Raw genomic sequence first — 16,925 nt, forward strand, 5'->3', positions numbered from 1 at the left:
GTCAGGGAGTGTTCTAATTTTATTCTTTTACATGTAGCTGTCCAGTTTTCCAAGCACCACTTATTGAAGAGACTGTCTTTTCTCCATTGTATATCCTTGTCTCTTTTGTCATAGATTAGTTGACCATAGGTGCATGGGTTTATCTCTGGGCTTTCTATCTTGTTCCATTTATCTATGTTTCTGTTTTTGTGCCAGTACCATATTGTCTTGATTACTGTAGTTTTGTAGTATAGTCTGAAGTTAGGGAGTCTGATTCCTCCAGCTCCATTTTTGTCCCTCAAGACTGCTTTGGCTCTTCGGGTTCTTTTGTGTCTCCATACAAATTTTAAGATTTTTTGGTTCTAGTTCCGTAAAAAATGCCATTGGTAATTTGATAGGGATTGCATTGAATCTGTAGATTGCTTTGGGTAGTATAGTCATTTTCACAATATTGATTCTTCCAATCCAAGAACATGGTATATCTCTCCATATGTTGGTATCATCTTTAATTTCTTTCATCAGTGTCTTATAGTTTTCTGCATACAGGTCTTTTGTCTCCCTAGGTAGGTTTATTCCTAGGTATTTTATTCTTTTTGTTGCAATGGTAAATGGGAGTGTTTCCTTAATTTCTCTTTCAGATTTTCATCATTAGTGTATAGGAATGCAAGAGATTTCTGTGTGTTAATTTTGTATCCTGCAATTTTACCAAATTCATTGATTAGCTCTAGTAGTTTTCTGGTAGCATCTTTAGGATTCTCTATGTATAGTATCATGTCATCTCAGACAGTGACAGTTTTACTTCTTCTTTTCCAATTTGTATTCCTTTTATTTCTTTTTCTTCTCTGATTGCCGTGGCTAGGACTTCCAAAACTATGTTGAATAATAGTGGTGAGAGTGGACAACCTTGTCTTGTTCCTGATCTTAGAGGAAATGCTTTCAGTTTTTCTCCATTGAGAATGATGTTTGCTGTGGGTTTGTTGTATATGGCCTTTATTATGTTGAGGTGGGTTCCCTCTGTGCCCACTTTCTCGAGAGTTTTTATCATAAATGGGTGTTGAATTCTGTCAAAAGCTTTTTCTGCATCTATTGAGACGATCATATGGTTTTTATTCTTCAATTTGTTAATATAGTGTATCACATTGATTGATTTGCATATATTGAAGAATCCTTGCATCCCTGGGATAAATCCCACTTGATCATGGTGTATGATCCTTTTAATGTGGTGTTGGATTCTGTTTGCTAGTTTGTTTTGTTTTGTTTTTTTGCAGTATGCAGGCCTCTCACCGTTGTGGCCTCTCCTGCTGTGGAGCACAGGCTCCAGACGCGCAGGCTCAGTGGCCATGGCTCACGGGCCCAGCTGCTCCGCGGCATGTGGGATCCTGCTAGACTGGGGCACGAACCCACGTCCCCTGCATTGGCAGGCGGACTCTCAACCACTGAGCCGCCAGGGAAGCCCTGTTTGCTAGTATTTTGTTGAGGATTTTTGCATCTATATTCATGAGTGATATTGGTCTGTAATTTTCTTTTTTTGTAGTATCTTTGTCTGGTTTTGGTATCAGGGTGATGGTGGCCTCATAGAATGAGTTTGGGAGTGTTTCTTCCTCTGCAATTTTTTGGAAGAGTTTGAGAAGGATGGGTGTTAGCTCTTCTCTAAATGTTTGATAGAATTCACCTGTGAAGCCATCTGGTCCTGGACTTTTGTTTGTTGGAAGATTTTTAATTACAGTTTCAATTTCATTACTTGTGATTCGTCTGTTCATATTTTCCATTTCTTCCTGGTTCAGTCTGGGAAGGTTATACCTTTCTAAGAATTTGTCCATTTCTTCCAGGTGGTCCACTTTATTGGCATAGAGTTGCTTGTAGTAGTCTCTTAGGATGCTTTGTATTTCTGCAGTGTCTGCTGTAACTTCTCCTTTTTCATTTCTAATTTTATTGATTTGAGTCCTCTCCCTCTTTTTCTTGATGAGTCCGGCTAATGGTTTATCAATTTTGTTTATCTTCTCAAAGAACCAGCTTTTAGTTTTACTGATCTTTGCTATTGTTTTCTTTGTTTCTATTTCATTTATTTCTGCTCTGATCTTTATGATTTCTTTCCTTCTGCTAACTTTGGGTTTTGTTTGTTCTTCTTTCTCTACTTCCTTTAGGTGTAAGGTTAGATTATTTATTTGAGATTTTTCTTGTTTCTTGAGGTAGGCTTGTATAGCTATAAAATTCCCTCTTAGAACTGCTTTTGCTGCATCCTATAGGTTTTGGATCGTCGTGTTTTCATTGTCATTTGTCTCTAGGTATTTTTTGATTTCCTCTTTGATTTCTTCAGTGATCTCTTGGTTATTTAGTAACGTATTGTTTAGCCTCCATGTGTTTGTGTTTTTTACGTTTTTTCCCCTGTAATTCATTTCTAATCTCATAGCATTGTGGTCAGAGAAGATGCTTGATATGATTTCAATTTACTTAAATTTACTGAGGCTTGATTTATGACCCAAGATGTGAGCTATCCTGGAGAATGTTCCGTGTGCACTTGAGAAGAAAGTGTAATCTGCTGTTTTTGGATGGAATGTCCTATAAATATCAATTAAATCTATCTGGTCTATTGTGTCATTTAAAGCTTGTGTTTCCTTATTAATTTTCTGTCTGGATGATATGTCCATTCGTGTAAGTGAGGTGTTAAAGTCCCCCACTATTATTGTGTTGCTGTCAATTTCCTCTTTTACAGCTGTTAGCATTTGCCTTATATATCGAGGTGCTCCTATGTTGGGTGTATATATATTTATAATTGTTATATCTTCTTCTTGGATTGATCCCTTGATCATTATGTAGTGTCCTTCCTTGTATCTTGTAACATTCTTTATTTTAAAGTCTATTTTATCTGATATGAGTATTGCTATTCCCGCTTTCTTTTGATGTCCATTTGCACAGAATGTCTTTTTCCAATCCCTCACTTTCAGTCTGTATGTGTCTCTAGGTCTGAAGTGGGTCTCTTGTAGAAAGCATATATATGGGTCTTGTTTTTGTATCCATTCAGCCAGTCTGTGTCTTTTGGTTGGAGCATTTAATCCATTCACGTTTAAGGTAATTATCGATATGTATGTTCCTATGACCATTTTCTTAATTGTTTTGGGTTTGTTTTTGTAGGTCCTTTTCTTCTCTTGTGTTTCCCACTTAGAGAAGTTCCTTTAGCATTTGTTGTAGAGCTGGTTTGGTGGTGCTGAATTCTCTTAGCTTTTGCTGGTCTGTAAAGCTTTTGATTTCTCCATCGAATATGAATGAGATCCTTGCCAGTTAGAGCAATTTTGGTTGTAGGTTCCTCCCTTTCATGACTTTAAGTATTTCATGCCACTCCCTTCTGGCTTGTAGAGCTTCTGCTGAGAAATCAGCTGTTAACCTTATGGGAGTTCCCTTGTATATTATTTGTCATTTTTCCCTTGTTGCTTTCAACAATTTTTGTCTTTAATTTTTGCCAATTTGATTACTATGTGTCTTGGTGTGTTTCTCCTTGTGTTTATCCTGTATGGGACTCTCTGTGCTTTCTGGATTTTGTGAGTATTTCCTTTCCCATGTTAGGGAAGTTTTCGACTATAATCTCTTCAAATATTTTCTCGGGTCCTTTCTCTCTCTCTTGTCCTTCTGGGACCCCTATAATGCGAATGTTGTTGTGTTTAATGTTGTCCCAGAGGTCTCTTAGGCTGTCTTCATTTCTTTTCAGTCTTTTTTCTTTATTCTGTTCCACGGCAGTGAATTCCGCCATTCTGTCTTCCAGGTCACTTATCTGTTCCTCTGCCTCAGTTATTCTGCTATTGATTCCTTCTAGTGTATTTTTCATTTCAGTTATTGTATTGTTCATCTCTGTTTGTTTGTTCTTTAATTCTTCTAGGTTTTTGTTAAACATTTCTTGCATCTTCTCAATCTTTACCTCCATTCTTTTTCTGAGGTCCTGGATCATCTTCACTATCATTATTCTGAATTCTTTTTCTGGAAGGTTGCCTATCTCCAGTTCATTTAGTTGTTTTTCTGGGGTTTTATCTTGTTCCTTCATCTGGTACATAGCCCTCTGCCTTTTTATCTTGTCTGTCTTTCTGTGAATGTGGTTTTTGTTCCACAGGCTGCAGGACTGTAGTTCTTCTTGCTTCTGCTGTCTGCTCTCTGGTGGATGAAGCTATCTAAGAGGCTTGTGTAACTTTCCTCATAGGAGGGGCTGGTGGTGGGTAGAGCTGTTTCTCTGGTGGGCAGGGCTCAGTAAAACTTTAATCTGCTTCACTACTGATGGGTGGGGCTGGGTTCCCTTCCTGTTGGTTGTTCGGCCTGAGGTAACCCAACGCTGGAGCCTACCTGCGCTCTTTGGTGGGGCTAATGGCAAACTCTGGGAGGGCTCATGCCAAGAAGTACTTCCCAGAACTTCTGCTGCCAGTGTCCTTGTCCCCATGGTGAGCCACAGCCACCCCCCGCCTGTGCAGGTGACCCTCCAACACTAGCAGGTAGGTCTGGTTCAGTCTCCCCTGGGGTCACTGCTCCTTCCCCTGGGTCCCGATGCACACATTACTTTGTGTGTGCCCTCCAAGAATGGAGTCTCTGTTTCCCCCAGTCCTGTCGAAGTCCTGCAATCAAATCCCACTTGCCTTCAAAGTCTGATTCTCTAGGAATTCCTCCTCCTACTGCCAGACCCCCAGGTTGGGAAGCCTGACGTGGGGCTCGGACCCTTCACTCCAGTGGGTGGACTTCTGTGGTACAAGTGTTCTCCAGTCTGTGAGTCACCCACCCAGCAGTTATGGGATTTGATTTTACTGTGATTGCGCCACTCCTACCATCTCACTGTGGCTTCTCCTTTGTCTTTGGATGTGGGGTATCTTTTTTGCTGAGTTCCAGTGTCTTCCTGTCGATGACTGTCCAGCAGCTAGTTGTGATTCTGGTGCTCTCACAAGAGGGAGTGAGAGCATGTACTTTTACTCCGCCATCTTGGTTCAGGGCCAATTGTTTCTTTTTAAGTAGGAGTTATGTGTGCATATTTAAACACAGAAAATAAATAAAATCTCCAGAGAGAGGAACAGACTAAAGAATTTAGAGATAATATATATCTTCATCAAAGACCAAATCCAGGGCAAATGAAAGATTTCATGAGATGTGACTATAAAGTAATAGATTGCATGTTTTAATGACTTACTACCATTTATAGTTCCAAAATGATATAATTCTTCAGAGAAGACAATCTGGAAGGTAGATTGTTATTCTAATGGCGTTGCCATTACTTCAAACACATTTTAATTTTCTTCCAAACCAGGTAGTTCCAAACTACACAAAGGTTTCACCACTCATGACACACCTCACTTTTACTCAGAAGACGTTTCTTGCCAGGCTGGCCACTCAACTGACATTACACCAAGCAACTTCTGACTCTTTCCAAATGCCAAGTCCACCCTTAAATTATAAACATTAGTACCATTGAGGGCATTTTTTAAAAGTGTGCCAAATATTTATCAAAGTAGTCTTAAATACCCAAATGTGAAAGAAAACATTCTGATTTCAAATAGAGTATCAATCTTGTTGGCATACATGCTTGATGACTTCAAACCAGGCAAGGCTTTTGACAAAAGTTTTTTTAAGTACATATTATATATCAATTTTTCCCCGGATACTTCAACAGTTAAGCCCTAACTGGCTACTCACTGAAGCAATGATGGTATTTTTACTTGTGAATTTCCAACTGAGGTCCACTCAGCAATTTCTAAGTACATTTAAATACATGGCTTTATTTTTTCCTCCTTATTTCTTATACCTCAATATGCATGAGAAGGAAATGGCCTTGTTTTTCAAAGGCTTACAAAGAACAGAAAGGAATAAACTATGATTTCAAAACGCCTAATAAGCTATTCACATCGTGTTCAGATTTTCAGAAAGGAAGAAGGACAAGCAAAGGGAAAAAGGGTCATCTTTAACTTGACCCTGCTGTAACTTTCCCAGAAATTACAGAAAGAAAGAAAAAAAGATCATTAACAAAACATCACTTTGCTTAAAACAGAAACAGACTCATAGACCTAGAGAACGAATTTACGGTTACTGTGGGGAAAGGTTGGGGGAGGGATAGATTGGGAGTTTGGGATTGACATGTACGCACTGCTATATTTAAGATAAAATGCCTTTTCATGAAAAAAAAAGTCACTTTGCTTAAAATGAGATCTTTTTAATGGGACTCTTAGTTCACATGAAACACAAATTTTTCACTGCCTCATCTTCACGCTGGAGTAAATTAAATTCTTTATTCATCCTTCTATTGCATTCTGTGTCATATTTCACAGTGAAATACTAGCCTGCACTTTATTTGAGCTTGGAAATCCAGGAAAAATATAAGGAGGTTGAAATAAAAGAGGAGGCTCCCTCGGAGGCCAGACTCTGAGAAGCAAGAAATGCGCCCTGGTTGCAGAGAGGAAGTTGCATTTTGTTGTACAACTTTTTGGTTACGCAGAACTCTTGGCTAATCGTGAGAGATGACATCTGTTCAACAATTGCACAACTTACTCCTCACTCAATCAACATCTGTTAATTTGATTTGATTTCTTTTTTTAAAATTTATTTATTTAATTAATTTATTTTTGGCTGCGTTGGGTCTTTGTTGCCCTATGCAGGCTTCCTCTAGTTGCAGTGAGTGGGGGCTGCTCTCCGTTGCAGTGCGCGGGCTTCTCATTGCGGTGGCTTCTCTTATTGTGGAGCACGGGCTCTAGGCTCACGGGCTCAGTAGTTGTGGCTCCCGGGCTCTAGAGCGCAGGCTCAGTAGTTGTGGTGCACGGGCTTAGCTGCTCCACAGCATATAGGATCTTCCTGGACCAGGGCTCGAACCCGTGTCCCCTGCATTGGCAGGCAGACTCTTAACCACTGCACCACCAGGGAAGCCCCTGTTAATCTGATTTTAAGACACAGTCTTCCATTCCTTTGGTCATCAGGAGTGATGGAGAAACTAAGAGAAGGAGCCAAGTGCCCTACTTGATACTACCTTTTCCCCAACTGAGAACTGGGTCACGTGACCTTGGCTATGAAGAAGGCTCTAATCATCCTGTCTTATTTTTATAATACCCTCAGCACTTATGGAATATATATATATATAGTAAATATATATGTCCGTAACTGAGTTTACGCATTGTATTACATATATAAATATATACATATATGTAATATTATTTACTGACTACACACATATATTATGTAACATATGTAAAATATATAATATATATTATTCCTGCAATATACAATACATATATGTATATTATTATACATATTACTATACGTTACATATAATACATATTAAAATGTATACTATATACATGTATAATAACACATTATGCACTACATTATACACGTATACATAATAAACATACATTTACATATATATAATTATACAATGTTAGCGTATACTCAGTCACAGGTTGTTGTTAAGTGTCTTCTATTGTTTCTAATGCATGTTTTATTCTCTTAAACCAATGCTAGGGTCTTTAAGGGAAGGAACAGTGTTTTTCTTATTTTTTAACACATATGATTAGTATAATGAAAGATAAGTGATGAAAATTATTAACTTCAGTTCAAACTTATATTTTTACAGTGGGCCAGATGTTCTCATTTCATTCCCAGTTACCCCAGATATTTACTATCCAGGTAGATCCCAGGGGAACCGCAACAGGGCTGCAGCTCTCATGCAACACCAGAAAGAAATAAGATTTGTTGTTTAAACCAATGAGATTCTAAGTTTCTTTGTTATGTAGCATGGTCTAGTGAAACCTAAGGTATAGCCTAAAGCAGATCTAGTGGACAAAAATAAGTAAGATTATAGAAGACCTTTAGTAACGTAATAAATATGGTAGATTTTATTCATATAGACCACACTATTCCCTAAAAACAGAGAATGCACCTTCTTTAATTGTGTACTCACTTCCCCAAATTAACCATATACTGGGCTACAAAGAAAACATCGGTAAATCCCTCAAAGTGGAAATGGTATAAATAACAGTCTTTGGCTACACAGTAATTAAACTATGAACTGCTAAAAAAATATAGAACTGCCTCCCTTTGAAAGTTGAAAGTTAAAAAAGAATCTCTCTTTTACATAACTTCAAAGTAGAAATCAAAAGTAAGATGGCAGAATTTCTAGAAGGTAACAACAGGAAATGTTACTAGAACATCATGTATCAAAAGCTACAGGATAGAGCTTCCCCGGTGGCGCAGTGGTTGAGAGCCCGCCTGCCGATGCAGGGGATGCGGGTTCGTGCCCCGGTCCGGGAAGATCCCACGTGCCGCGGAGCAACTAAGCCCGTGAGCCATGGACACTGAGCCTGCGCATCCGGAGCCTGTGTTCCGCAACTGGAGAGGCCACAGCAGTGAGAGGCCCGCGTACCGCAAAAAAAAAAAAAAAAAAAAAAAGCTACACGATACAACCTAAGGAGTGCTCAGGGCAAATTCAAAGTTAAATATTTATAAAAATAACAAAACTATCCAAAGAATAGCAGAAGAAACTAACTGATAATGATAAAAGAAAAAAAGTGAATATACAGAAACACAGAGAACTGATAAATACATCTTAGAGCTGATTAATTGGAAAAAATATAAAATGATTAGCAAATATAATTAAGATAAAATTAGAGAATGTGTACGTTCGCAAAATAAGCAACTTGTTGGAGAAGTTAAAAGATTTGCAAGAGGTATTGATTAAAACTGCAAATTACTTTTAAAAATTGTATCAGATAGATAAAAATGGTTCAAATGAAAAAATTACAGAAAGAAATCAGGAAGAGAAAAAATATCGAAATGGATAAACTGCCATAGGAAAAAACACTACCTAGAAAAAAACTGACAAAGAGCTGCTTCCCTAAAGCATCGACAGCAGTTTTACAGTTGAATTTCACCAAACACCAAAGGAAAAGAAAAATCTAAATAAGGACAGCTTCTAAATATTTTGTATAAAGCCAACACAACATTAATTAGCAAAAATAAAAAATAAAAATAAAAACCACAAACTAAATTAAACACAATTCTAAAGAGAAACGTACAGATCAATCTCACTCACAATACTGATGACATAATTCTAATAAAAGATTAAGACATGGAATTAAGTAGCATATTAAAAGAATGAGAGATCATGACTAAGTGGCATTAACTCTAGAAACTCAAAGAAAATGTATTAGGAAAATTTTAATATAATCCTCATATATTTAGGACCAAAGGAAGAATCACATTGTCATATCCATAGATGCTAAAAAGAGACATATTCAACAACTTTTCAAAATCAAATTTCTTAATAAAATAAAACATTAAAGTATCTCAACATCCCTTAAATTTATTTATAAATGTAACACGACTTCAGTGAAAATATAACCAGTAATATTTTTAGAATTAGGAAGCTGATTTTAAAGTTCTTCCAGAATAATACACATTCAAGATTAATCAGGAAACAAATCGAAAGATGAATAGAAAAGGAAGACCTATCTTAGAAGAATCTGAAGCATATTGTACAGTTAAAGAAAATAAAAATAGTATGGTGCTGACACATGAATAGATAGATAGGACAAAAATGAAAGTCCAGAAATAAATCCAAGTATACACAGAAATTTTGAACATGATATAGCTGGTGTTTTAGGTCAGTGGGAAAATGATGGATTTTTCAATAAATGTTTTGGGACAATTCAGTTGCCATCTGGAAAAACAAAATTAGATCTCTACTAAACGTTTTACATTAAAAAAATTCCAAGTGGACCAAAGGTGTAAACAAAGACACCCATAAAATTTTTAGAAAAGATATGAGACTTAAAAAAATCAAATCTGAGAAGGGAAGCATGGCGGAAGACTTAGATACCATAAAAGAAAAGGCTGACGACATAAGTATCAGAAATTTCTACATGACCAAAGAGTTTTGTTAAAGCTAAAAGGCTACGGACAAACTGAAAAAGATGTATACAGTACATAGCACAAATGGTTAATTTGTTAAATATTTAAAAGCTCCTACATGTAAGGTTTTAAAAGATAAATTACCCCAAAGAAAAATGGGCAGAAGTGCCTAGAAAAGGCAATCAATATGTTCCTTCACACACACATAAAATGTGTCACCTCACTTAAAATCAGAAAATCGCCAATAAAATACAGTGAAATACCATTTTCACCATTTTGTTCTTGGCATACAATGTGTTATGATGTTTAGCTCAACAATTAAGTACTTTAAGAAGTGAGTTTAGTGTGGATTATGCATCATGAATCTACAAGTGGCATTTAATCAACACACTATTTTATGTGTTTTATGTTTGGCCTTCCATCCATAATATGACCAGACTGGATGCAGGGTAATTTCAGATACTGGTTTTTAGGGGGGAAACTGAGTCTCCTGTGTTGCCAAATGCAGGATTTTGTATGCGTGTGATTTTAGCAGAGTCTTTCTTTACACTCATATTCAGGCCTCAGAGAATGAATTCTTAGAGTTCAAATGTCGTATATTACCTTTTTTAAAGACTTAGGATAATAAACAAGGAGCTACACGGCAGTGGGGAGTGGGCTGGGCAGCATCTGGCAGAAATTGGAAGGTAGGTGGTTTGTATGCACAGGTGGAGGGAAGACAACAAGGATGAGGTGGAAAATGGAGCTAGAGGCACGGGCAGTTACCTGCCTGTCCTTCCATCTCAAACATGCTCCTAACCCTCCAGGACTGTGGGTGGATGTCATTTCCCACTGCCAATATGGAGCATCTCTCTGCTCTTTTCTGGACAGGGCTGGACCCCTCAGTAGCCCCATAATGGTGACCTGGCACCCTAGGTATGCCATATCTTACTGCGGAGACAAAATAGGACATACCTTGTTTTTCTGCTTTACTGTGATGGAAATGTCTCTTGACTCTTAACAGGGGTTCTGAGAAATATTTCAACAAGTAAATTTCAGTGCAGTACCTATTTTAAAATAATATGCACGACCATTTCTTCCTCTTATTTCTGTCATTTCTTCCAACAGAATTTTATATTCTTCTTCAAAAAAACCAACAGTGCTTTCGCTGTGTGTGTGTGTGTGTGTGTGTGTGTGTGTGTGCGTGTGCGTATAAGAACAAGAAACAAGATTTGGGCAGAAGTGAGGTTTTGTGTATAGATTTTGAAAAAAAAATTGTCTAATAGTGTTATAAAATTTAACACTATTAAATTAGTGTTATGAAATTTCAACCCATCCTTGTGAAAATTAAATAAGCTAATATGTTGTACTTGGCACAAGGTCTGGCAGGAGGAAGGAGCTGTGTTGATTATTACTACTAGTTAAATGATGCCAAAAATCTGAAGAGGTACCATTAGTATTCCCATTTTAAAGCTAGTAAGTGATGCAGCCAGTGTTCAAACCATATTTTCCAGATAATGAATCTTTTAAACCTGCCCCATCACTCAGAGTTTGGAGCTGCTGAAATGTGTCGTGAGATGAAATTAGGTTGCCTATGTAATGTGATTCTGTGATATAGTACTGTACAGCGAGAAAGGAAGATAATAAAGGAGAAAGATGTCCTCATAGTTAATGTTTTTCTCAAAGGATCAATATCATTTTATATTCTAATTGACTTTAAAAGCTTTCTTCTGGGCCCTCTCTGGACAATTAATAGGATTCCTAAGACTTATGGGTGTTCCCTTACTTGTGTGTAAGAAATAAACTAGGACCTCTTTGTGAATTGTTATTTATTTCACATGCAAGGGCACGGGGCTAAAAGAGACCTCTAGAATTTATTTGGGGTGTTCCCTGATTTCTGGCAGGAATGTGACTAAACCATTCCTTGACCGGTGTATTAACTCAATACTGAAAGAAATTACACAACTTCCACCTGCATTAATTCAGTTTTGGGTTTCATAACCTTGGTCATTGGGAAATGTTCAATTCACTTAAGAATATACGCTTCCAACATATCATTATGTTTATCATTAGCTTTATCAAGGCAAACACAAGTTGAATGCAAGGTATTAGCCTAGAGAGCTGAGACCTTATGAATCTTCAAATCCTGTAGGTAATGCCTAGCACAGAACATTATTACAGATAACAGATGCCAAATAAATGCTTACTGAATTGAGCTGAATAGCAAGGGAAACGTTGTCTGGTTATCAAAGTGCATTATCGATTTGGGTCTTCCTTGTTGTGTCTTACTTTCTCATTTCCAGAAATCAACACTTAGGTTCCATTAAAAAAATTATGTGAAACAAGAAAAATGCTGACTTTTCTAAGTTTATTCATTTATTCATTCAACAAATATTTGATGAACACCATGTGCTAGGCACTGTCCCAGGTTCTGAATATTTTAAATGCATGCTACCATGTTGTAAACAGTAGTGTGTAATAATAAGAACCCCACTGATTCCGTGTAAACTAACTAAAAGTTCCTGATGTGAGAGTTTAATGAGCTGCTGCTTAGAGAGTTTGATATGAACCCTTCATTGAATGTAGTCATATTCTCTAATACCGCTAATCATATCATGTCAAATCTCTTATTGGTAATCATTAGGTAACCTGCATCTCCCCATCCAGAACCTTAAAGGTATGGAGTTGATAGTTAGGTAAGGAAGATGTGGCTACTGGAAAGAATGAACAGACTAGGAATTCAGAAACTAGGCTGTGAAGTGGTGTCACCTCTCTAAGGCACTTAATTCTGCAGAATCAGTTTCCCCTATCTGTAGAATAAAGTGAATTAGCAAAGTGGTAAAGCCTCTTTTAAGTTTGATTATTTTATAATCTTAAATTAAGATCTCATGAATTCTATATCCTCAGAAGACGATAACTCCACATTATGAGTTTTGGCTCAGTTCTTATTAGTGATGCAGACTCTTCCCTTTCCTCCTGTGTTGCGACATCAAACAGACAATACATATGCCAACTAAAAATTGTTTTTTGCCTTCTGGTTCTATAAGAATGAAGTCAGTAGCCACTGCAGCCGCTAAACTTCCCCACACCCTGAAAGGAGTTCAGGGTGGAGATCAGGAATGAGGCCCTCCGTGCTCCAGGAAAAACTGGCACAACAGGTCTTCAGTTAGGTATTTTCAGGAGAATTTATGAGCCCAATTTCTTGCCTCTTCTCACATCTACAAAAGCACTAAAATCATTAACAGAGACACCTGCTCCTCGTGACCAGCACCAACCTTCTTGTGACCAGCAGCAACTTTCTGCCAAAATGTGTGCTTAAGGGCACATACGTCCCCTTCACCAAAGTCACATATATACTGACCTCCGCACCTCCTCAGAGCAGCTGCTCAGAGCTGCCTGAAAGCCTGTATCCCCGGCTACAGTCCTCGTTCTGCCCCAAATAAAACTTAACTCACACCTCTCTCGCTGTACATTATTTCCGTTGACACGTACATACGTATATAAATATGCATATGTATATTTTAAGGTGGTCCCCAAGAACACCCTTTACAGGTGAGCCAACCCTCCTGCGTTTTGCCCAAAGTACTTGATGATTTAGCTCCAGCATGAACTTCGGCGTCCTTTGCAGATTTTCTTTTCAGACAGTAAAGAGATTGAAAAAGGATGGGGAGAGGCGGCTGACTGGTGCATATGTGATCACTGCCAAAATTTAATTCTTATTTTTCAAGATAAAAGGTTTCAGACTTCAAGGAGGAGTTCACTTTGTTGTGGCTGAATTTTAGACAGTTCCTCGGGCTAACGGTGGATATGGAGAAAGGCAGCAAACCACGGGAAGAGAGGACTAGTTTAAGTCCTGAGCTGGGCGGGGCTGGGGGGAGATAACGGAGACTTTTACAATTTAGGTAAAGAGAGTACTGCAACGAAAAATGAGCTAGCCCCGAGGGTGGCCTTGAGGTGTAGGCCACCTGCCTAGCCCCGGGACTCCAGGTGATTTCAGATGCCGGAACCACGGGAGGCCCAGGTTCTGGCTGTGGGTAGGACTGGATGAATCGTAAAGTGGGTCTGTTTCTGTTTTAATGGCTTTCGGACATATTCTGCAAGTAGTAACCTACCCAGGTCATGTGACTCACCCCCCCAAAAAAAACCCCAAACCCCAAACCCACAAATTGACAAATCTACAATGTTGAGATATTTACACTTGTTAGAAAAAGTTGTACTCAAACCTTTTTATCCAATGTATTTCATTCGAAGCCAAAGATGTGAACTGTCACAGCATCCACCTGACGGAGTTTGACACCTCGCTCCCCGTCACGTAGGGTCGGGGCTGCAGCTCAGCCTGGAGCTCCAGCACCGCCCGGATTCTCCCAGGGCGCGCGCCCGGGGCCGGGGGGCCGGGGGGCAGGGAGGGCGTGGAGCTGGTTCCCCTGGAGCGCCCAGTCAGCAGCGAGGCCCGGCGGTGGCGCTAGTGACGTAGGCCGCGCTTCCCTCCGCCCCACTGCGGGCCGAGGCTCAGCCCCGTCAGCCTCGCGAGCTCGCGCGCGCGCAAAGCAGGAGGAGGAGGGCTTTGGGGCCGGCCGGCTGTCGAAGGGCGACGGGTCGCGGGAAGAGGGAGAATGAGCATGCGCAGCAGCTCCGGGGAGGGCGGGGGAGGTGGGGACCCGTGCGCGCGCGCACGATCGGCCCGGGGCGGCCGCGGGTGGAGGGGGCGGTTCCTCGAGTGTCGGCGGCAGGAGGGTTGGCAGGCTGGCGGCAGGTGCTGCCGCGGCCACTGCCGCCGCCGCCGCCGCCGCCGCCGCCTCTGCCTCCTCCGAGTCCCGGGTCTGCTCGTCCTCTCGCGGTGATGAGCTGAGCCCCGTCGGGGGCTGCACCTGCCGGCTGCCCATCACCCCGGACCTCCCGGCGTGACCTCGGCCTCCTCGCGTGCCCGGCCCCCGCGGCTCCGAGCTGCCCCTGAGAGGGAGCGGCAGCGGCCTCCTCCGACCCGAGTTATCGCTCGGGGGCCGAGCAGGGAGAGCGCCCGGCCCCCTCCCCTCCCCAGTCCGCCGTCCTCGATGTCTCCCCGGCGGGGAGGGGGCTGCCTGGGAGACGCGCTGAGCGGCCCCCCCCGGAGGCCCGTCGGCGGCAGCAACAGCGACCAGCCCGGCGACCCGAAGCCTCCCCCGGCGGCGGCGGCCTGGAGGAGCCGCGCACCCGCCGCCGCCCCCGGAGCCTCGCAGCCGCCGCCGCCGCCCGGCGCCGGAGGAGAGGGCGGCGGGCGCCCCCCAGGGAAGATGAAGGCGGAGGGGGGCGACCACTCCATGATCAACCTGTCGGTGCAGCAGGTCCTGAGCCTCTGGGCCCACGGGACGGTGCTGAGGAACCTTACGGGTAATTGATGCGCCCGGGGTGGGGACCGGGATGCGGTGCCGCCCCTTGCCTCCCTTCTCCCTCCCTCGGAGGGGAAGCGCTCCTCGCCGCCCCACCCCCGAGCGCGCCCCGCTCGGGAGCTCGCGGTCCCAAGTCCTGGCGAGGAAGGTGTTAATTGGATCCGCTCCGCTCCTGTTCTGGGGGCGCCGACGCCAGTCCCCCGAGACCCCGGCTCCAGAAGCGCTGGGGGAGAATCCACGACCCCCGCCTCCCCTCCCTTCCTGCATGGGGAGGGCCGGCGACCGCCCTGCTTCTGTAGTACGCGTGGAATAGCTTTAGCGCTGAGACTTGAGTACAGTTAGCCTTTATTTATCTCCCCACCTCCATACACACACACACGCACACGCACACGCACACGCGCGCGCGCGTTTCTTGCTCTTTAGGTCTTTTTCTAGTTTAGCTCTTTTTCTTTCTTGCAAATCTCAAATCGAATGCAGGACTTAAATTCCCTGCTCACAATGATCAGTTTGCTTCAACTGTTAATTTTTGTTTTTTTGCGATATAAATGACTCATTAAGTAGATTATATTAGGTCACGGGCTGGGTCAAGGTCTGGTGAATTCTAAGCACTTTTTGCTTTAACCGTATATCTCCTCCCTCTCCTATTTCCTTTTGTCTGTCTGACTCCCTCTGGCCTCAAGCTGCTGCTTCTGTGACATTTGATAATTTTGTGTATTTCCCTTCATACGTCAAGGCTATCAGGAGGGAATTGGACTTAATATATTATAGTAATTAACATCAATTTCTAGTTGTAAAAGTGAGCAATAATACTCATAAACTTTAAAAATCAAATTTGTAGGTCTGGTTTGTGGAGAAACTTCTGGCTTGGTTAATGCAGAAATGCTTGTATTATACCCTGACTTTAAAAAATACTCGCTAAAGATTAGTGTTTACAAGAAAGTAATTTCAGTTGCAGTTTGATGACTCCTCAGTGCGTGCTTCTCACGGAAAAATCTTAAAAACATACTCAGGATTTAATTTTTGGAAATGTGTAAGACAGCTAATTTTGATAGAGCATTAGTATTTCAGAATGCATTATGTTAAACTGGTTAAGACTATGGAGAATATTTTACAAATATAACCTGTCTTGATAGGATACAAGATATTATAAAATCTAGCATTACATGGAATTCAGATATTCATAGAGAAAAATTGGGATTATTTACCACAAGGTTGAGTTTAAAGACGCTGTGTGCCTTGAATGTGGAAACTGCTATATAAAATTAACATGGGGCGGGGGGCTTCCCTGTGGCACAGTGGTTGAGAGTCCGCCTGCTGATGCAGGGGACACAGGTTCATGCCCCGGTCCGGGAAGATCCCACATGCCGTGGAGCGGCTGGGCCCGTGGGCCATGGCCACTGAGCCTGCACGTCCGGAGCCTGTGCTCCACAACGGGAGAGGCTACAACAGTGAGAGGCCCACGTACCGCAAAGTAAATAAATAATAAATAAATAAAATTAATGTGGATTCTGGATTGGATTATAGTGCCCTCACTTTTAATCTGTGGTTATTTAACTTGGAGCACACTGACCTTACATGCTGGTTGCAGGTCAGGAACATGTTTTTAGTTCTGAAAACCTACACTGACATAAGAACCATTTCATAATTCAATTGAATTTTGAGATAGACCGCTTTATTTTACTTATGGCGTTCCTTGTGTTTATCCACTGTTACTGTTTCAAATGTTGTATGAATTATGTTTAT

General features: G+C 41.2%; 1 protein-coding gene and 1 long non-coding RNA gene across 2 annotated transcripts in view; one reads left to right on the forward strand and one right to left on the reverse strand.

Annotated features, from left to right (window-relative positions):
- LOC132432829 (uncharacterized) overlaps positions 1–14,153 on the reverse strand; it is a 101,498-nt gene extending 87,345 nt beyond the window's left edge. The window contains exon 1 of the long non-coding RNA XR_009521001.1: positions 14,040–14,153. This is a non-coding gene — a long non-coding RNA (uncharacterized lncRNA). The remainder of the gene's footprint in view (positions 1–14,039) is intronic.
- Positions 14,154–14,593: 440 nt separating this feature from the next.
- The window catches only part of TMEM170B (transmembrane protein 170B), a 40,635-nt gene continuing 38,303 nt past the window's right edge, over positions 14,594–16,925 (forward strand). Inside the window, exon 1 of the mRNA XM_060023641.1 lies at positions 14,594–15,183. Coding sequence (XP_059879624.1) covers positions 14,868–15,183 — 316 coding nt within the window. The 5' untranslated portion in view covers positions 14,594–14,867. The remainder of the gene's footprint in view (positions 15,184–16,925) is intronic.

The sequence above is a fragment of the Delphinus delphis genome, chromosome 10, assembly GCF_949987515.2.
Source record: "Delphinus delphis chromosome 10, mDelDel1.2, whole genome shotgun sequence".
Lineage (NCBI taxonomy): Eukaryota > Metazoa > Chordata > Mammalia > Artiodactyla > Delphinidae > Delphinus > Delphinus delphis.